This window comes from Lissotriton helveticus, chromosome 6, assembly GCF_964261635.1.
Source record: "Lissotriton helveticus chromosome 6, aLisHel1.1, whole genome shotgun sequence".
Taxonomy (NCBI): domain Eukaryota; kingdom Metazoa; phylum Chordata; class Amphibia; order Caudata; family Salamandridae; genus Lissotriton; species Lissotriton helveticus.
The window spans coordinates 1,370,786,863-1,370,809,231 of NC_136067.1; the positions used below are offsets into that span (position 1 = coordinate 1,370,786,863).

A 22,369-nucleotide genomic window follows, 5' to 3' on the forward strand; every position below is an offset into this window, starting at 1 on the left:
TGTGTTAATTCAGTAATCACGTCTAACTGCTAAATTAGTGCCAACACTCTGCTATTGTTCTGTGAAATGATTCAAAACGTTTTGTGGTTATTACTCTTTAGGCAAATACGATTTTAACCTGGATAACATAACAGTTGAATTGTCTCCTTTGCAATTTAGTAATCCGTTTGTAACTCAAATGAATCCTATTGTTTAAATCATAATACAACTCTGAGTGACCTGTATAATTTGAATCATGGAAACTGCTAAGTCCTATTGATTGACATGGGCCTTTAGGATATATTTCACATAGCCTTCTAGCATTGTGTATTTCCACTTTTTCACAGTAAGTTTTTGATTGTACCACTAGAGGGCAGTAAATGACCGATTTTACTGCCCTCTAGTCCTTCATTACCACTTTGAGAGTGAAAACTGCGCTGTTACTAGCATGGATGTAAATGTCAGAAAGACCGTATTTACCGTGCTTTACTTGCTTTAAAGAATTCGATTCACTAACATTACCGCAGTCTCCTCACTCCCAATACTTTAGCTAATTAAGAGGCGTAGCAAAATATTGCTGGACTTATGTGCAAATGACTACTATCATTTTGTCTGCGCACGTAGGGAGGGGGGACGCTCGTCTCCTCTGGGCTAACATTTTTCTTTGAGACAAAACGTGTAAAAAAGTAAAATATTTAGATGTACATTTATGTACTAGTACTCTTACTGAAAAGCCACCGGCGTATGTATGATGCAGTACACGTGCACCTGAAATCTGTGTTTTGCATACGTTGACAAAGGCGTTTTCATTAGTATTTTGTGAATGAATCCCGAATAATGAGTAAATCTACTCCACGTCATCTGACTCTTTCTTTGTATTTTTCTGTGGTAATGGAAACGAATTGGTAATGCAGGTTGCTTAACAATTATCTAACGGTCATCCATTTTCACATGAGATTATGGTTGCCCTGATGTCCGTATATTAGTGTGATACCGTCATTGGCTCGTGCACCTTGTGACTTCTGCATTGTGCTGTTTGCTCCCAGGTACTGTTCGGCACTGCGGACGGCCAGGTGATCGTCATGGACTGCCACGGCCGGATGCTGGCGCACGTGCTGCTCCACGAGTCGGACGGCATCCTGAGCATGTCCTGGAATTATCCGAGTTTCCTGGTGGAAGACAGCAGCGAAAGTGACACGGACTCCGATGACTACTCCCCACCCCAAGGTATGAGCGAAGGCTTGCGTCCTTCCTTTATTTCACTTTTAGAGCTCCACCAGCGGGAGGAGGAACCTTCAGAGGCCTCAGTTTTACAATACAGAACAGGCCCATATCCGCAAGTGTATTTTTAAGGAGTATTTTTCTATCAACTTTCCACAATCCGACTTTAAATACTATCAGTTAGATGGGATTTAAGATAGATGGGTGTACTGTTGTTAAAGTAGGATTACTCTCATATTTGTGTATTTTCTAAACTGTCCAAGCTGTGTGAAATGAAAAGCCTATGAAGTTCAGTTTAAAAAACATAAGCTGGCCTCAGTTCAGAGATCTCCCTCCCACACCTCATACCTCAGGTGGTGGATGTCCAGCCTCCACACCCATTTTCTTGCTGGACATTCTGCATCAGGAAATCATCACACCTGGAAGGCCCGAAAAGATAAACCTTACTTCACATAAAGTTAGTAAACTTAATCTGCTTTGTAAAATATGGAAGTTCCCAACTCCACCCAATTTAGTAAATTAAGTATAATTTAACTTGCCACTAATTTAAATTAACTTGACTACAATTATGATAAAATATAAATATGCGTGCACACCGCAGCCCTGCTACACAATGTGCCGCAGGCAACATGGTCATTGCAGGAGACTTCAATGAGGTCTTAGCCCCGGCCCTCGACACAACGGGACCTCCATCTGCCGCCCGGGCAGCGAGTGCGAAACAACTGCAAAACTGGTCTGAGTCCCTGGGGCTTTGCGATGCTTGGCGTATATGGCACTGACGCAGCATCCAATTCACGCATATCTCCGCGGCTCACTGCACCCAGGCGCGCATAGATGCGATCTTTGTCCCCGCGCCCGACTGTTCTCTGACTGTTGACGACTGCATCCTCCCTAGAGGCATTTCCGATCACTCCCCGATACTCCTTAGCTCAGGGGCCCCCCCTCTCACGGCCCTCCAAACATGGAGGATGAATGCCTGGTTTCTCCAGGATAAAGATTTCAGGCAGGAGGTAGGGAAGGAACTTACAAGATACTTTGCTACCAACGAGGGTTCAAACTAAAACTGTGGTGTGGATCCTAATGGAAACATTTCATATGAATTGTCATAATTGTACGAAACTTCACACGTTAACATTTGTTTTTGCAGAATACCCACAAGTTATAATGTATACCACGTCTAGTAACCGCAAACCTAGCGTTTTGTGTTTCAGCGGGTGCTGCGTCTAAAGTGTATATGAATTGTCTCCTAATGAAATGCAAATAAAACATTGGCCTCTCCCTACAGGAGTCATTGGTCATTCCCACTGTGTTTTGCTGCAAGTGGTTGGTGTTTCACATAAGACATGCACAAATTAACTGTCTTTTATTTTTCCCCTACCTGTTGTTGTTGTTGAATGTTATTTGCTTTCAGATGGCCCTGCTGCTTATCCAATCCCAGTGCAGAACATCAAACCACTGCTCACTGTTGGATTCACTTCAGGAGATATTAGCCTCATGAATAACTATGATGACCTGTCTCCTGCCATTATCCGCTCAGGTTTAAAAGGTAAAAAACATATGAATTTCGTCTTTGTTCCCATGTTATTACTTTCTTGTTTTTCTATCTTTCATTTATGCTTGCTTGGTGCATTTCTGTAATAGCCCATAATATCTGATGATGGGTGGAAAACAAGAATGTTGAGAGCTCCATAGAAGATAGTGGAGTGGCTCAAGGTCGATATTGGGTGATACAGAACTATTCCTTTATTACAAAGTTTGTCGTTCTGTTTCTCACTTTTTAATTTAGAACATTCTACCTTCAGCCTTTATGTTCTAATAGTATTATAGTCCTGCCTTGGACTAGCTATTATGTAATTCTCTCGAAGCCTATTTCAGTACTAAACTCTCCCTATTGTCAATCTGAACATATCTAAAGACTTGTCACTTGAGACATTCTCTAATCCCACATACCCTAATTGTTATCTCAGACTGACTGCGATTGTTCACATTCCCTGGGTTATTTCCGTCATCCTCGATCTTTTCTCCTCACCCTCTAGTCTTCCCGCTTTAACTGTAGTTATTTTGATTTCACCTTCACTTTGAAACTGAAAAGTTTATTGAATAGAAAAAAATGAATGTTTCTTTACAGTAAGAATTCACATACATAAACACATAATACATTTTTAAAATCGATAAAAGCGGACATAAATTCTAAAACTGATAAAATCATCTGGCTTCGAGATTTTGGTGGCGACAATAGATCTGAAAAATTCATCAATTTCCCAATAAATCTGAGGTTGTTCATTGAAAAATAATGCATAATAGCTTGAGCAATGGTTCTAATATTGGGTGTAACAAATTCCTCTTGTAAACTTCTCCTTAGGACAGTCATAAACAAATTAAGTGCTCAGGCGCCGCTCCGTTTGAGCCACGCAATTTACAGCTATTAACGATAAACATTGAGAATTCCAAACACCTCCAAAGTGAAAAAAACGGATTGTAAAGTAGACAAAATCTTTGGTACTTTCTTTTGAAAGCAGGCTAAAGAATAGAAGTTAAACAATTTGCCTTAAGACAACAGTAGGAGTCAATAGTACAGGTCACATGTTTATAAATCTGTGAGAGGAGAAGATTGTTTAGTTTTCTGTTATTTCTCAGACTGGTGTTTATTTGGTTCTTTTCACTTCTATCGAGGAGCGTGCACTTGATCAAGGGTGAGAACCCTCTATAGAGAGCCTGCATCTGCCAATGCAGTCACCCTCAGGGTGGACAGAAGTATAGGCATCCCACCTAGGATCCACCGAGAGGGTACAAATGGAAATACAATGGTGGAACACAAACAACATTACAGTGGTCCGATGTTTGACACAGCCAACTCCCTCTGTCACAGTTACAACTGATACTTTCCACACGGGCTGGGGAACCCACATAGGCAAGCTGAACTTCAGGTGCCTGAGGTGGCGGTGAAATACATAAATTAATTAGAACTAAAGACCGCATACCTAGTCCTGAAAGCTTTTCAAGCACATGTCATGGGAAGGGCTATGGAAATCCAGATGGACAACACTACCACCATGTTTTACCACAACAGACAGGGAGGAACATGATCACACATGCTGTCCAAACTAGGAAAAGACATATGGAAATGAACCATACAAGGATACATTACACTAGTAGCAGTACACCTGCCAGGAGTACAAAACACAGAATCCAACAGATTAAGCATACAGACAAAAGTCTAACACAAGTAGTGAAATAAATATTTCACTGCCCATTGACATCTTGGCAACACTGGAAACACTGGAGAGCACAAAATGCCAAAGCTTTGCATCCAAGTATCCATGCCAGCAATCATTAAGGAATGCCCTGTTGATAGACTAATTAGGGTAATTTGCCGTTCTCTTTCCCCGATAAATGCAAGCAGACTAACGTGGCCGTAATACTGGTGGCATCACTAGCCTGCTGACAAACACTGTTCTCTGATCTGGTTGAGTTAGCACAAGGCAAAGTTATGAGACTGCCACCACATCAGGGTATATTAGCTTTACAAGTGGGACCACCTGGAACCAGCCACACTCAGCTTAGCAGCATTGCTCCTAACAGCATAAAGTTCAGTCACCTAAGCCTGTTCGTGAGAATTACGGAAATACTCAAAGAGGCAAGAAGGCTTACCTCTAGTGAGTTCTACAGCCAGGTACGATTCATTGGTGCAACAGCACAAGACCAGGGGAAGGCTGCACAGAGGACACATTCATCCTTAAATACCTCACATACCTGCTAGATAAAGGACTTTCCTGTGTCTCACTTAAGATACACTTGTCAGCCATAGTGACATAGGATGCATTTTCTTCCAAACACCATTCAGAGATTCCTAGAAGGGGCAAAAAGGCCAGCGCCTCCAAGATCAGGTCCCACACCAATGTGGAACCTAAACTTAGTGCTAAATCAGCTCATGAGAAAACACTTTGAACCCACACAATTGGCAGCCTGATGGACTTAATACTTCAAAAACCTTCTTAATTGTGATCACTTCTTTATGAAGGCTGCTAGAACTCCAGGCTCTTACAACACAAGAGCCTTACTTACAAATTCATAAAGACAAGGTGATAACGAGAACAAACCAAGGGTTTTTGCCAAAAGTGATGTCCCATTTTCATGCAAATCAAGCTATACTACTACTGATTTATTTCTAACAGCCAAAATCTCAGGCTGAAAGGGCCCTTTACACATTGGACATCAGAAGAGCCTCTACTGTATTACCTGATAGACACCAAGCAAATCAAGAAAATGAAGAATTTTTTCATTACCTTTGCTCCCACAACAAAGGATTTGCGTCTCTCTAAAGGAACTTATAAGATGGATAGTCCAAACAATTCAGAAAATATAACAAAAGAGCAGAGGTGGCAATGGAAGGAAAACCAAGAGCACACTTGGAACAACACTTGCATTTGTTCGCTCGATAAATCTTTATTCGGCTTAAACAGCCATAAAAGAATACTATAATAATACACATATCAATAAAAACGCCCATAAGAAAATACATTAATTATACAGATAGCAATAAAAACATTCAATGTATCAATTTACATCAACCAATTACAGCATATAATAAATGGGCTTTCAGTAACAAAACAAGCATCCTTAAAAAACATCCAATGGTTCAATTACAGCAGCATCAACTCACAGCAAACAGTGACTGGGCACACACTTAAAAGCGTCACTAAGAGAGCTATTAACCATATCGCTTTCTGATGTAAAGTGCTTCTCTAGTAAAATGTATACACTTCATTCTGCATTCATTACTAACAGTCCATAAATCACATCTGCATGGCGGCCACATAGTCTTCTGTGCACACCTTCTCTAAATACTACAGTTGGACATAAAAACGGGAACCCCGGCACTCTAATCATTTACATGTAGACTTTTGTATATAATGCTCTAGAACAAGGAAACACCATGATGAGGGGAGATACCTTCTATCACAGAAATCATGTGAGAGAACACAATTTGGTCATTTATCGCAAAGATTTATTTGCTAATAAGTTTCAAAAAATATAAACAATGGCACTACATCCAATATCTTAACATTCACGAAAAAGAGGTTTTGTGATGTGCTTTGAATTCCATTTCTATGTCAAGTAGAGCGGAAACAGCCAACGCGCGTTTCGTCACCACCGTGACTTCCTCAAGGCTTAGATCATGTTCACACGGGGGCCTGAAAATCTTTTCTTTGGCTCAATTGTCCTGTACATATGAAATCTCCTGGGTCCTTAATCAAATTTTTAAACAAGTTGATTCTAATAACTGCTTCTGTTCCATTTCTTTCTTTGTTATATCTTTGGCACAGAAGCTTAGTCCTCCCAAATGCTTGTTAAGCTGTATAAACATTAACCACAGTCAATTATTTGTCGCCTTGACTGAGTTCGATTTGTATATAATTGGAAATAGAATCCAAACTCTCATAATATTGAGAAAGATCAATCGGCAGAAAGTAGGTCTAAGTTGCGTTGTCAACCGACAGATGAATGTCCAAATTATTAAGGTACTATAATAAGACCATTCAACAAATAGGATTTTTCTGTCCTATTTTCAAGAAAAGTGGACTCCAGTATTCAGAGTGCTGTGATAAGACCCTGTAATCTTGCTCACATCTGAGCAACCTGCTTTTGGACATCCAAGGTAGCAAATAAGCACAGATGAGACAAAGGGTATTTGAACAACTGTTTGCAAATTCTAACCCTTTTCACCCCAACCCTTGGTGTGGAAAAATACTGCTACTGAGTCAAGGCACAGCATATTAACCCAGAAAAGATTAATGCTGCCAAAATAAATGGTTACTTACCCATGGGAGTAGTTTTGCAGCTTGACAAATTTTAAAGAATTTTCTGGACTCCCATTCGACCCACCTGCCTCCCTGGAAAAGTACAGACCATTGCTGCAGAGGCGAGGTACAGGAACACACAAAAAGGAAGCCAAAACCATTAAAAAAAGTTAAAGGTGGCATCCAAACACATGGGCTTCCAGAGCGTATGTCTGATTTCATCCAAGAAGACTGCCCTCATTGGTCCGACGTGACTCAACGCTGCCCTTCGAGACTGACGGATCCCTTCCAAATGAACATATAGGGACCCCAGACCTAAACATGCTGCATTGACCTAGGTGGCGGTGCCAAAAGACCAACTTTCTACAACTCTATATTTTTGCGCCACGTGGAGAAAAGATTCCTGATGGGGATCCACCATCTAAGTAAGAATAGATTGTCAGAAAGGACGAACTGAAGAGAAACCTTTGGCTCTCTCTACACACAGTTACAGCCAGCTGTTTGGAGGAATAACTATTCTGACCAACCCTAATTGTCGTATAGGAGGGAGGTTTTGTTTCCCCTCGGTGGCTCTTTCCTTTATCCAAAAGGTTACCGTATGAAAAAGAAATCTCCAGACTGAGTGTATACCCATTTTAGTCTTGATAAAGATGGACCTATAAAGATTATTCCATCGAAACGCGTCGACGCTAAACCTCTGTACATAATCTGCTTGGGGAACACCGGTGTCTGAGAAGCATTAATAGTGACTGCTCCAGGCTATGTTCTAGTACACAAATCCATAACAGATATGTAATGTGTTAAGACTAATGTCTTAGGTCTAACTTTTGTCTGTACACTCGCTATTCACTTTTCGTGCATTCGATAGGATATATTTTTATGTAATATGATTCAAATCCTCTCCTGTTTTTAACTGTGTATTCATGTGTTGTGTTTTTAATCTGAGAAGATTGTGTATCAGGTTTAATAAACTGTGTTTTACAATTTAAAAAAAAACATTTTTTTGGTTATATGATATTCATTTGTACTTAGTGGCTCTATCGAGATTTAAAAACGCGGTGAATGGGGCGTGAATCAAATGAATGAGCTGTAAGGTGATGTGAATTTTGCATGTGTGTATAGGTTCCCAAGGGATTTCTTATTCTTTCACTTCATCCAAGGAGGGACATAGTACCAAATAGTCAATGACTCAATGACACCCACAAGAAAAAGAAAGAAATACAAGAGGCAATTTTGCAAGATAAAGAAATAATGAACAGCTTGTGAATCCATAAAATTCTTCAAGTACTTCTACAGGTAAGTAGCCATTTAATTTTCTTACTGGAAAATGGACACTGAGAGTCTTTTTTTTTTTTTGTAAAACAGTTTTTATTGCAGAGGATAATGCAAGTTATACAACATACGTGCAGGATTGTTAGCGGTATCTCAAGTAATTTCGCTACGTCTAGATTCTATGTACACCGCCTTATAACCCACATCCCGGAGGTCGGGTGGCGTATAATCATGTAGCACGCAGCTTTAGTCTCTTGGTACAGATGGTCTCAGTGATCCACCGCTCTCTGCTTTTAACTTTTTCTAAACCTTCTGTTCCCCATCGTCGTGTATGGGTGCGTGAACCCTCTTCAACATCTGTATTAGTTTATTTCCTCCCTCCCCCCCTGCCCCCCTGGTGTCTGTGCCTATATGCGATGGTCATAAATTTAGTTAAGTTGGTGGTTCCAGGATCATGAAGTCAATCATTAGGTGTGTGTGTCTGGTGGCAGTGTTGGGACTAGAACCGCCTCCCCCGGGGTCCCTGGGTTTACTATGTCCTCTTCTTCGCCACTCTCCACTGCACTGTCCCTAAGAGCCTGGACTAGAATCTCCCATGCTAGCGCCGCTTCTTGAGCTTTCTCATCTGCTTTACGCCTGGCCAGCTGGTATCTAAGCGTGCTCTCTGCTGCAGCCCATTTCAGAAATTCGTTCAACCATTTTTGATGTGTCGGTGCTGTCCTAGACTTCCAACCCTTGGTGAGCTCCCTCTTTGCAATAATTAGACCCATGTCTATAAATTTACTCGACAGTTTGGTTTTGCGTGTGTGTGGAAACCAGTGTAAAAGGACGGCCGCGCTGTCATATTGCAGGATTCTATCTGTAACCTCGTTCAGGGTGTCCCCCACCCCTGCCCAGTATTCTTGTAGCTGTGGACAGTCCCTGAGCATGTGTATGAAGTCAGCACCTAATAGTGCACATCTGGGGCACGCTGCATCCTCTGCGCCAAAGTATTGTGCTATTTTATTTGGAGTGAGGTAGGCCCTATGAAGAATGTAAAGATGTATTAATTGGAAGCGGGCGTTTCTGGTGCTTTTCCTAGCTCTCTGAACCAAGTGGGACCATGTTGTGTCTGGGATTTCTCTTTGGAGATCAGTCTCCCACTGTATTTTGAGGCGTGTTAGTGGTGGCATGTTTTCCGTACTCATTCTGGAGTAGAGACACGTAACCGCCTTGAACGTCCCTGCTGTCATCATCGTGTATTGGCATGCCAGTGACGTTTTAGGTTCAATCAGTCCCTCCCCCCAATGTGCCTGAATAGACCCCACTACCGCTGCGTGCAGTAAATAGTCTCCTCGTGGGAGATCGTATTGCTCTTGTAGTGTCTGGTACGGTGTCAGCACCCCATCGGTATATAGGTCTCCCACCATCTGTAGGCCCGCCTCCTCCCACACCCGGAGGTTCGACCAATCTCCTCCATGCGGGAGCGCCGTTATCATTCCTATTGGGATCTTTGGCGCATACGGGTGACCAGGACCGGCACGCTTTTGCATGCGGTTCCAGCATAGTCGCAGCGTCCTTTCTTCTTGGGTCAACCCTCTGATTATTAATTTCTGCTGTAGGGCTATATACGCCAACACATGGCGGGGGGTACCCACGTCTCTCTCTTGGTCAGGTCCTCTGTACACTCTTGCCACCTCCTGCGTGAAGAATTGCAGTTGTGCAGCCAGGTAATAGAGCTCGAAGTCTGGGACCGCTAGTCCACCCCGATCCTTCGGGCGCATTAGAGTCGCCAATGCTATTCGCCGCCTGCCTGCTCCCCATAGGAAGGACACTATGCTAGACTTCAGGCGCTTGAACATTTCCCCTGGTATCCATACCGGGAGGGTCCTAAAAAAGTACAATAATCGCGGAAGGGCTATCATTTAAGGAGGGATACTCGGCCCGTCAGGGACAGGGGGAGGGTAGCCCAGAAGGACATGTTGCCTTTCAACGCTCGAATACATCGACCGATATTCCCGTCTAATAGGTCGGCGGGTTCGTGGTAGATGTAAACCCCGAGATAGTGCAGACAATCAGGTTCCCATCGCATGGTGAGGGTAGATGGACACTGAGAGTCTTGTAGTGAATTTGACACCATTGTTCCAGGACCTTTGACTAGCATATGCTAACTCTTTAGCATGACTATGAGAGGTTTGTTGCAATTAACTAATTTCTCGAACTGTACCTAGGGTGATCACAACAGCCAAGTTTGTAATTAAAATGATGGAACATTCTTCCAAAGCCGCTAAGCTTTGTCAAAGAGTTACCATATGCCAGGCAGTGAGGTAGGATGGGTATCCAACTACAACAAATACAAATGCCAGAAGTCCCGTAGATGCAGTGTCACAGTTCTGTTCTTTGAACTTTTCTATTTTCAAAATTGAACAAACATGGTGACTGTAGTCACTCTGTAGTGTACAGAGTAAGGGGGTCAATTTTCAATAATGAGAAAGCGTGGTACACTCCGAAGCAAATACATTTGCCATTCAAAATGACAGTAAATAGGACATGATATTTTTTTATACATAGAGGTAGTTGACAGTCAACCCTACTACAAAATGAGTTTGTGGTGATACAGTCAAATAGTTAATTGCACCATATGACATTGCATAATTTTGTGTTTGACATATATACCAAATGTGAAAAGGTGTACAAATGATCTTAATTATGACACAGTACCTTAAGCACCAACTACTACATCCAAGTAGGAACAGAACACACAAAATGATGCATGCAGCAGTGATGACTGCACAGATCCTATATGTTTATGTCTACTTTATCAGTATGAATTGGCCACACATTCTGCACAAACAAATGATGAGCGGAATGCTGAACAAATTAAAATATTCACCCCTCCAGTCGAAAGATCTGGGTTAAATCGATTGTTCTTTTGCTCACTATGCTACCCCAGTTTAGACACAGCCATATGCAAATCAGTCTTGACCCTGCTTCTAATGGGAAAAGTCCTGCCCAAACTGCCAAGCCAGGTCCTTCGTGTACCGTAAACAAGCCTCCTGGGACTGGTTTCCGGGTATCACCCCTCATCAGCTTGAATCCAGTGGCACAGCGAGCACGGGACCAACGTATGGGCATGGGGAGGTAGGGGGGTGTCCATTGAGGTATCCTGGTATTGATAGTAATATTGGCTTTCAAATAGAAAAATATTCTCATGTAGAGTTATTGTACGTTGAAGAAAGTTTGTAACCCCTAGGCCATCCAAGTATCTAATGCTTACATAGAGAACAGATACATCTATAATTACTATAAGGTAATCTTTTCCCCAGTGTATTTTATTCATCTTGGAAGAGTACTTGCATAGGATGAAAGATCATGAACCAAGGAAAACAGAAAGTTGTCTCATAAATAAAGTTATTCCCTATAAGATTTCTTTCGGATGAAAAGATGGGTCTACCTGAAGGGTTAACTGCATTTTTGTAGTTTTAGGTAGCAGGTAGAGGGTGGGTGTAATTGGTGTATCATTATTTAAAAATAGGTGTTCATCCCACTCCAAAATACCTGTATCTTTCCATTCATTTAACATGTCACTGCATTTATTCTGTAGCTCAATATAATGATTGATATTTTTTTCAAAGCACTTGTTATTATTGACTTGTCTCATTGCTTCCTCAACATAAACTATTCTCAAGAAAATTACTCAATTTCCCCCTTTTTAGTGTTTAATTACAGTACTAATATCATTTTGTAACGTTAAGAGGGCTGCCTCTCATTGCTCTGTCAAATTCTCTTTAATAGGAAGTCTTTTATTCTGCAGAGTTAAAAGGTCTCTGTTGACTTAGTCACAGTATACATCAATTTATCCCAGGACATGTGTGTTGTAAATTTAGATTGTAGTTTGAAGTGAGTACTGAATATGAAATCAGTTTTAAACCCATATTCTTTCATTCTTGTAAGGTGTTCACTATCTGCTAATTGATTATCTGGTCCTAAAGCTTCAGTGTTGTAACTTAAATTGTATAATTAGTCTAAAATCTCAATATCTAAGATTAACAGATTTGAGGTTACCTTATATAGTTGGTAAAATCTTGGTTTGAATCTTTTTATCTTTCATAGTGCGAAACTTGCCCAGTTTATGTTTGTGTGCAAACACCCTTATGATTTTCAACATAATAAAGACAGATTGCGTGGCAAAATGAGAGGCATAAACCTAATAGTCTTTGTTCGATGTCCCTTGAAGGTCGTACTGACAAATTAATTTCGGTCAGGTGTTTGTCCCTCTTGTTCTTCATTGTTTCTACTGTGTTTGCCCTTTTGTTTCCATTTCGTTTGCATTGTCGTTTTTCTTCTTCTGAATTTCTTGTTTTTCTTTTGTTTCCTCTTTCTTTTCCTCTCAGCGGTTTCTTTTGGAAATCTCTGCCACTTATGAGAATCTTCAATTCCTCTAAAAAGACATTCGAGCAGTGGCAGCCATTGTGTCCTCATTATCAATGGAGTCCATGTCAGACCTCAAATTCGAGCTGGTTCCTTCTGGCTTTTTCTCAACCATTTGTAGATTCTTTGCTTTGTTCTGTTGGGCTCCATCACATTTCTTGGCTATTGTTAGAATGCATCTTCTTTCGTACTCAATTTTGTCACACAGGAATTCAATTTACATTGTTTATGTAACCTTATTTCCTGTTCGTATTTGCCCAAGCGATCCTCCATGGGCTCAACAAATGCCATGATGATCTAAGCTTGATCAGTTTCTGATTTCAACTCTGCCATCAATGATTTGATTCTTTTCAGTGTGTCATCTACTTTCCAGCATATTTCACAAAGTGTATAATTGAACTTTGTAAACATTTTATTATTTGCTCTGCCCGTTTTTCAAGGAGATGCAGGTGAGGGTCTGAAAATGTTGGTACCGTGAATTTAAGTAGATCTCTAGGAACTTGTCCATCATCTAAATACTTTTGTAGAGAGGTCCCTTTCCACCATTTACTCAGTTCCAATGTCTGTAGTTTCCATATTGTGTAAAATGTCTGCTTCAAAGTACCAGAGACACCCGCTGTGTTGGAGTAGGTTGCTGAGTGTATGTCAGATGTTTAATCAGAAAGACAATCTGTTGCCTCCTTGCACCCGTTCAGAAGATCCCCTGATAGTGGTCATCATAATTCAAAACATATTGCTGTTTGATGTCTCGTTACCCTCAGTGGATTACGGGTCCCAGCCTGCTCTCTGACATCTACCGCATTGTTGCTGGGAGGCAACTGCCCAGGCAGAAGGGTCTGATTCTGTCTTGGCGGCGCCCAACTGTATGTCGAACTATCTAATGCCGTTTTGTAGCTGGGAGTCTTGTTTACCAATGGATTTCTCCTAAGTATGAGAGCTAACTATACCTCTATATATATATGAAAGTCTGAGACTTAAGGCTTCCCACTTCTGGACCAGGGCTTGTACCACCACAATGATTCCCGGTCCAGAAACGAGGAGTCTTATCTCTCGGACTATATATTTTTTAGCAGACCAAGCTTCAAAAAGCAAGTTGGTACTTTACTACGGGCAGCGAGCAATGTAAAACATGCAACCCAAAGTTCAGTTATGCGGTGCTACTCCTGTCGTAAAATAATCCTGCCCTCACTCCTGAAGTTTAGTATTTACAGAAGATGGATGACCTAAGCATGAACCACTGGGGAGAAGCAATGAATTGCCTCAAATGGATCTAATTAGACTGCAGCTTTCACTCTTGGAACAGGGAAGATGCTAAAAAGGAGGGGCCTTCTTTCTCATTCACTTTGTGAGCAGAGATCAAGGCAAGTATGGCCCCATCAGACAGAGATTTGGGGTGAAAGATGTACAGAGACCCGCCTCTAAAGAGCACATTCATCTCTTACTGTTTATTGACTGTTGTAGATTGTCTGAAGTGTTGTGGCTGATCTTTGTAAAATTGTCAACGCCAGGTGAAAATGGTGTAGAAGAAGAGGTAAATAACATGAAACATGGGTGAACAGAGCATATTAATACTAAAGACGTGAAAAATAGTAAAGTCATTTCATCAAAATGTACGCAATTTTGATTAGATTTGATTTTGTAAAGTGAGACGTATGCCCAAGAACGCCTTTGCGCTAGCATCTATGAGAGACTGAGCTGCAAAGGCCAATGATCAGGGAACTATAGCGGGAGCGCGAAACGCCAGGCTTTAAAATGCCTTCTGAAAGTCTTCAAATGGCAGCCAAATTTGCAGACTATCAGAAGGCATTTTATAAACCTTACTTTTCGTGCTCCCTCTATTGTTCCCTGATGATTGGCCTTTGCAGCTCAGTCTCTCATAGATGCTAGCGCCAAGACGCCCTCGGTCATACGTCGCGCTTTAAAAAATAAAATCAAAATTACGTCATTTTTCAAGAACCTACATGAAATGTTTGGAAAATTCTGTGAAATGTTATACATTTTGCAAAATGCACATCCTTGCCACCAGTGAAAATTGAATGCAAGGGTAAACACTATATTTAAAAGTCACTCGAGATCCCCGCATGGGTACAGGTTCACAAAGAAAATTCTTGTGACACATTTTTAACTCAGACCTGTCTCTCTTCACACATTTCATCCTTGAATTAATCCTCTGCAGCAGAAAATAATGCAACATTTCGCAAACTGGATGAGTGTAATGAAAAACTTTGCTCAGGCTTAACGTCTTAAGGAATCATTGCCCTGCTTCTGCAAAAGCTTTTGTGTTTAAAAAAATAAATAATTACTATTATTATTAAATAAACAAGGCCTATTGTGTAACTGATGGGAATGTATTTTACTGGTAATGTCAGTCCTAAATTGTCTTGATTTTGGATTTTCAGATGTTGTTGTACAGTGGTGTACACAAGGAAACCTGCTGGCTGTGGCTGGAATAGAGAGGCAAAGCGCCCTTGCAGAGCTTAGTGGAGGCCTGGTGCTAAAAAGTGCTCTAATCAAGTTTTACAATGTCCGTGGAGAACATATCTACACGCTGGAGACGCCTGTGCAGGTAAATATTGCAAGCCTTGTGTTAAGGTATCCCCTATGTAACTGATGTAATTTGTGGTCCCTTTGTAGCGCAACACTCTGTGCTGAAATATTGTGATCTAAAATAACTTGCGATAAAGGTTTTTTATTGTGTTTGTGAAATCTGAGCACGAAAATCTACCTGTCTTGGATGCATTGGTGCATAAGTTAACACATTTTTATTGCAACAAATAGAAAACGTACTGCTGAGATTCTTAGCCTGTCTCTTTAAGAGTTAACTGGATATCTGCAAATACAAATAAAATTTACCATAGACCTTTTTGTGCTTGACGTATTCTACCTTACAGTGTTAGTGGCTGATGGGTCTTATTTTTTAATAGAAACATCTCTAGTGTTGCTGGTCTGCTAGGTTTTGATAAAGGCAGTAACTACCATATCCCGGTCCTCTCTCTTTCATTGATAATAAGCGACTTGTGAGTTAGTAGTCATATGGGGTCTGGTTCACAAAACGATTGCCGCTTACCAAAAAGATTGTGCATGAAAAAAAACACTCGGCATACCAAAATGTTTTCGTAATTCACATGACGGAATCAGTGTATTTTTGCATGCAAAGTTGTCAAGTAGAAATTCTACTTACAATTCAGATTTATTAACAGTTGTAAGTGCCAGCTAGTGTGTAGTCATGTTTGTGTTGACGTTTGCACAGTTCTGTGCTCCTCTCAGCTTACACCTAAATTAACCAGACATAAATGGTGGAGGATGCGTGGGACAGAGCATAGAACTCAATTGTTTCCATGCATATACAAACTTTCCCTAGTGCAGATACTCTGCATACATTGTGTTGGTGAAAACGGGTGTTGCCCGGAAAAGTGCAAACATTGTAATTGTCATGTCAATACCGTGAACGTTTGTGAATCACTCAAAAGTTCTATATCTATGCTATGCATAGATGAGTACATGGAGATATTTCCAAGAAGGGCACCATTTGTGCCCCCTGCTGCTGCACTGCTGCAATAGGAAGACATTCCTCCGAAATATACCATATTATTCTCTGTAATCCATAGTATTCCTTTGTAATCCAATAAAGTAATCCAATTTATCCCAGCTTATTAAATCACTGCGGAAACAGCCTGATGGTACTGGAATGTTTATTATGCATTTTCAGATATCAGATGTCGCCAAAGTAAGCTTAAACATTGATACGTGCTTTTTTACATTCCTTCAAGTCAGCAACTTGTGAAGCCCAATGCATTTCGAACCCTTATAAGTTCTTCCTCAGGGGCACTGTAATAAATCAAAAAGGCTGTGTAAACAATGAGACAGAAACTCAAAGCGTTTCCTACCTCTAAATTTCACGATTGTCAGAAATCTCACCACTAACTTTACCAAAACCCACCCTCTATTGCATTCCCCTTTGAGCTCGTGAGCTCCCCTGTATAATTAATCAAAGTGAACTAAAGTCCTCTCCCAAACCCTTGCGCTCTGCAGTCATTCAAACAAAAAACATTTCCCAATAATCAATCCTGTTTGCTTGCCAAGTGTTCATAACAACTGTTCATAAAGAAATCAGACATATCATGCAAATGCTCTCCCCTTTCCCCATGCTGTTTAATCATTCTTACGAATACTACGATGTTTCCCTTTACCTCACTGTCAGAACCGTGGCTCCAAAAATATGCATGTCTTCTTCCGTGTGAAACGAAAACAAATAAACCAACCTCCCACCGAAACCTTCTTTAAATACTGCTCGCCCATGTGTGCAAGATAAACCCTTGATTAGCACAAAACCCCGTGACCTCTTCCGTTCGCAATGCTAGGTTAAACAGAAAACTCACATTCCCATCACCCACTACTTCGGTGCTCAAAAAACTGTAACCAAACCGCTATAACTGCATCCCTGCTTTTCAACATGACCACTAAATAAAATAAATGTGAGCAAAACATATTACGATTATTTGCTGCATAAATAAACATCTGGACTATATTAAAGCATGTAACCAGGCTATGCAAAAACAAATTAATGTCCTCTTCCATCATGTCGTGTACACAGTCCGATGTTAATCATGATATGAACAATCTGCTTGAATTCCAAAGCTGTAATGCTGTCTCCGCGGTGGTTTTCGTTTCACACGGAAGAAGACATGCATATTTTTGGAGCCACGGTTCTGACAGTGAGGTAAAGGGAAACATCGTAGTATTCGTAAGAATGATTAAACAGCATGGGGAAAGGGGAGAGCATTTGCATGATATGTCTGATTTCTTTATGAACAGTTGTTATGAACACTTGGCAAGCAAACAGGATTGATTATTGGGAAATGTTTTTTGTTTGAATGACTGCAGAGCGCAAGGGTTTGGGAGAGGACTTTAGTTCACTTTGATTAATTATACAGGGGAGCTCACGAGCTCAAAGGGGAATGCAATAGAGGGTGGGTTTTGGTAAAGTTAGTGGTGAGATTTCTGACAATCGTGAAATTTAGAGGTAGGAAACGCTTTGAGTTTCTGTCTCATTGTTTACACAGCCTTTTTGATTTATTACAGTGCCCCTGAGGAAGAACTTATAAGGGTTCGAAATGCATTGGGCTTCACAAGTTGCTGACTTGAAGGAATGTAAAAAAGCACGTATCAATGTTTAAGCTTACTTTGGCGACATCTGATATCTGAAAATGCATAATAAACATTCCAGTACCATCAGGCTGTTTCCGCAGTGATTTAATAAGCTGGGATAAATTGGATTACTTTATTGGATTACAAAGGAATACTATGGATTACAGAGAATAATATGGTATATTTCGGAGGAATGTCTTCCTATTGCAGCAGTGCAGCAGCAGGGGGCACAAATGGTGCCCTTCTTGGAAGGATCTTTAAGAAATGCTGTGAAAAGGGACGGTCACGGCGCTGTTCATGCACGCATTCATTTGCAGTTACAGCCATAATTGAATTATTTATAAAAAAAAGGGAAGGTGTGCACTTACAAAATAGTACTCTCTTACATGGAGATATTTACCATTTCCTTTCTTGACAAGCAGGCAGTCCGATAAAGTACTTTGTTGACCCCCGAGTGTGTGTTTTCAGGACAATACTGACACTCAGCCACTGATGGGAAATATCCTGTGCCCTTTGTGTGAAACGGGATTACATAAAATGTAATGATCTGGTGTTTTTTCTTTCATATCTCCAATTTCTCTTTAGCATTTATTGTTAAATTACTCTTAGATGCCTCTTCTTCACCCCAGCAACATTGTGTATGCAGTATGCCATATATGCATCCTTGGCACTAGCATTACCTATCCTTTCCGAACAGTACTCTGCTAGGTTCCTTCTGGTGTCTACCACGTTTGTTTTGTTCGTGTTCTGAATAGTCTTTTCAGCATGGCCAAGAAATCGGATTTGTTACACTTGTTTCCACTCCCCCTGCCGTCTCGCGGTCACAACCAAATCAGCTGTACCTTAAATCACTGAGGTCATCAGTTCAGACTTGTTTTACTCTAGGGATGCTTTCAATAGTGAAAATGCATTAGTCCATGGTACACATGGACCAGTTCCCTGACTTGTGGGACAACAAGGCATATGTAGTATTGGAGTGGTAGTCTGTGCAAAATGCAACGTGCAGTCCCTGCAACAGTGCAAACCTATTCTTATCTGTCCATTTATTCTATCAATTTTTAGGATGGTGAATCTATGTACCCAAACCTCCTGAGCGGGCTACTCTCCAGCTGCTTTATATTCCGGTTGCTACTGATTCTTTGGGTGGAGACTTTATGAATATCGCCATATTAACTTTGTTGGATAAATCCAAAGCAAACCTCCACATAAACCTCTTCAAGAAAGTTAGGGTTTTTTTCTGAGCTCAAAAGTATTTCTTCCAGTAGTTAGTTCCAAGAGTGCACGGACTTATACAGGCAATAGAGCTCTTTTTTTCTATATAGGAAAACATTGAATCACTCTTTCTCCACAGGTGTGCCACTTTTCCATTTTTTATTGAGATTGCTGCTGTGGGTCTTTTTGCGCAGCTTGTTTTGTGTCTACCCCACATCACTGAATGGCGAACCACAGAGAGCATGTGGCCTCAGAAGCTTACCCTACCCCTCCTATGGTAGTCAGCATCATTTGAAGAGCCTGTGGATGTCCCAGTGTTGCATTCCCCTGTCACTCACCAGACCTCCAAATGTGAACATGTGATTTCTTGGATGGGCAAGGGGTTTGAATTCGTAGGGGGCTGTCTAGTGGGAATGTCATCAAAGCTCCCTTTATCGCTTCCCTGCCAACTTCATTGGTTCAACTCCTCCCTCAGTGCTCTGGCATGCTTTGGCTTTCTGAAATCCTGTACTTCCTCATAAGAACACTCAGCCCCCCCCCCCCCCCCCCCACCGAATAAGGACCTGATATCCATGGATGAGGTAAGAGCCTGCCTTCTTCCAGACCGCCACTCAACATGAGTGATTGGTTACTGCTGAATTAGACTTTGCCCTCATACAAGAACTCTGGCAGTCTTGTGGATTTTAGGAATACTGCACCTAATGACAGTTCAAAAGAGGAGGAGGTTTTGATGATTTCAGACCTTGCCAAAAATAGTTATCTGTTTGAAACAGTTGATGCAACAAGTTGGATACCTTTAAAACCTAGCTTGTGACCATTGGCATCTGCAGGAAGAGATTGAGGGAATTCTTTTCTTCTATCAATTAGTCAGTCAAAAGTCCATCTTGCTGGTCTGCTGCATCACTTCTGGGCACTGCTTTTCCCCATCCACTGCTGTCAATTGTCCAATTTCCGATTAGTACTTTAGAACTTCAATCTCATCCTGGCCAGGTAAATAGACTCTCACTTAAACTATCTAGTAATAGGCTGTATAGAAGCTGCATCTCTAAATCCTACAGTGTTTGTTCCTTTATGACAAGGTGTTCGTAAGAACTCATCTGACCTACAGTCCGAAAGGTGTCGATTTTACCTACATGAAGAACGTTTTCTAACTGTATTTTTCTTTGACCACTCTTTTCCTAGAAAGAGGAAACTTTACATAACATGTATAATTCTGTCTTGCACAAAACCAAAGCTTCACATTCTATCAATGCATGGTTTTTTAGTGGTGGCGGCAGTGATGCTGCCTGAGTTGCATCTAAGACAGTGAGTTATGTCCTGTATATCCCCCTGCTAATCTGCATGGGAATTCTTCTCTGATTTCTGAGTGGCCTTTTACCAGAGCTAAAGTTGTCTCAGTACTCCTATATCTGGTGTAGGATATACTCATGGACTGTTCTGCAGAGATTTTGCAGGGAATCCACTTGAGGCCTGTCCCATAATCCGTACTCAGTTTTGCCAGTGGGTTTTTAATCTTCTTTGCCTAAACATACTAAAGATTTCTTCTGCTGTGGAATGTAAGTACAGATGTTTGGGCCAAGACGTAGGATTAAGGTGAAGTTTCCATATGTGTCTCCTTTCCTCCTAGACTCTCCCATTCTTACTGCAGTCCCACCAACCCCACAGGCATCCTTCTAACAAAGCACAAGTAGGTATCTTCTTAATAAAATAGTTCCATAGTTTTGGCCCTTGTCACTTGATGGGCTATTACCCATAGATTCACTCTGGCGAGAATCTACAAACTATGAGTAGTGCTGTCAACTTGAAGGTAAATGTATCATATTGATTGCTGTGGTTTAAATATCACCAAGTCATTCTACTGGAACAGCTTGTGATAGAAACTTAAGATTCTTTGGAGGACTGCTGTTATGTGATTTTCGTCTGCTGGTATTGCTTTTCTCATGTCTGATCTTCAGTATAGCTCAGAGAGGTACAGTCCTGGGCCACTGCTCTTAAATTGCAGTTCTCGAGATAAAACTGTGTTTCCTTGGTCATGTATCCATGCTTCTCTGCCAAAGTGCCTGTGGTCTTCTGAAAGGATGTGGACAGAGCAGTTTTCCCTGCTTTAGTCAAAATTGTTAATTGGACTAGGAACTCCAAGTCTTAATGAAAGCTGTGTACTGAGTTCTATGTAGGATACATGCTTATTCAGAGTCCTGTGGTATATTTAATTTTGGGTGCAAATGGTATTTGCGCACAACCATTTGCAGTTCAGTGGATATTGCTATTGGACCAGCAAATTTTGGCTACACAATTTGCTCCAAGTATAATATGGATACATTTGTTCAAGGAACAGATGTTGATAGGATGAAAACCTGCAGCTTTATCTATCTATACTAATATAATAAAGAGAGAGCCCAAACCTTTGAGGCGGGTAATCTCAGGAACCACAGCACCAATCACAACACCCAATACAGCATTGGAAAGGACAATTGCAGCAGATGGACATAAGCTATACAGCTGGCCACCATATACATTATAAGGGGGAAAGAACGTTAGGGGAAAAATAGTCTGTTGTGGGCGTGGGCGTTCTGCTGGAAAGCCATGGGCGTGTGCATAGAGCGATGGGCACGGCATGCTGGGACTGCCGTCCCGATACGAGGGGGAGTTGCATTTACCATTTGGGCGTGTGCATAGAGTGATGGGCGCGGCCTGCTGGGACTACGAGGGGGCGTTGCATTTACCAATGGGCGCGGCCTGCTGGGACTACGAGGTGGCGTTGCATTTACCATTGTTTTGGGCGTTGGCCGTTGACGCGATGTGGGGCGTGTAATTTACGTCGGATGGAGCCAAGTCGTCCCAATACGAGTGGGCGTCATCCCAATACAAGTGGGCGTTGCATTTACCATTGTTGTGGGCGTTGCACGTTGACGCGATGTGGGGCGTCTAATTGCCGTCGGCTGGAGCGGAGCGTCAGGTGGAGCGCACAAACACGTTCGCGTCTGCAGTGGACACAAACGTTCCCATATTGCATTGAGGACACAGCTTCACAGTGGACGCATTCTTCTGCGGGGGCTGAGCCGGGTGATGAGGCGATTCTGAGTCGCGGGGCCTGAGCTGGGTGATGGGGCGATTCAGAGTACGTTTTTTTTTAAACGCGGGGCCTGAGCCGGGTGATGGGGCGATTCAGAGTAAGTTTGAAAAAAAAATGCGGGGCCTGAGCTGGGTGATGGGGCGATTCTGAGCAAGTTTTTTAAAAAATGCAGGGCCTGAGCCCGGTGATAGGGCGATTCAGAGTACGTTTTTTTTAAACGCGGGGCCTGAGCCCGGTGATGGGGCGATTCAGA

The 22,369-nt window shown here is 41.6% G+C and overlaps 1 protein-coding gene across 1 annotated transcript in view; it reads left to right on the top strand.

Moving 5' to 3' along the window:
* Nucleotides 1–22,369, top strand: part of TULP4 (TUB like protein 4) — an 865,190-nt gene that overhangs the window by 539,247 nt on the left and 303,574 nt on the right. The window contains exons 5-7 of the mRNA XM_078649123.1: nucleotides 1,026–1,206; nucleotides 2,612–2,746; nucleotides 15,083–15,249. Coding sequence (XP_078505249.1) covers nucleotides 1,026–1,206; nucleotides 2,612–2,746; nucleotides 15,083–15,249 — 483 coding nt within the window. The remainder of the gene's footprint in view (nucleotides 1–1,025; nucleotides 1,207–2,611; nucleotides 2,747–15,082; nucleotides 15,250–22,369) is intronic.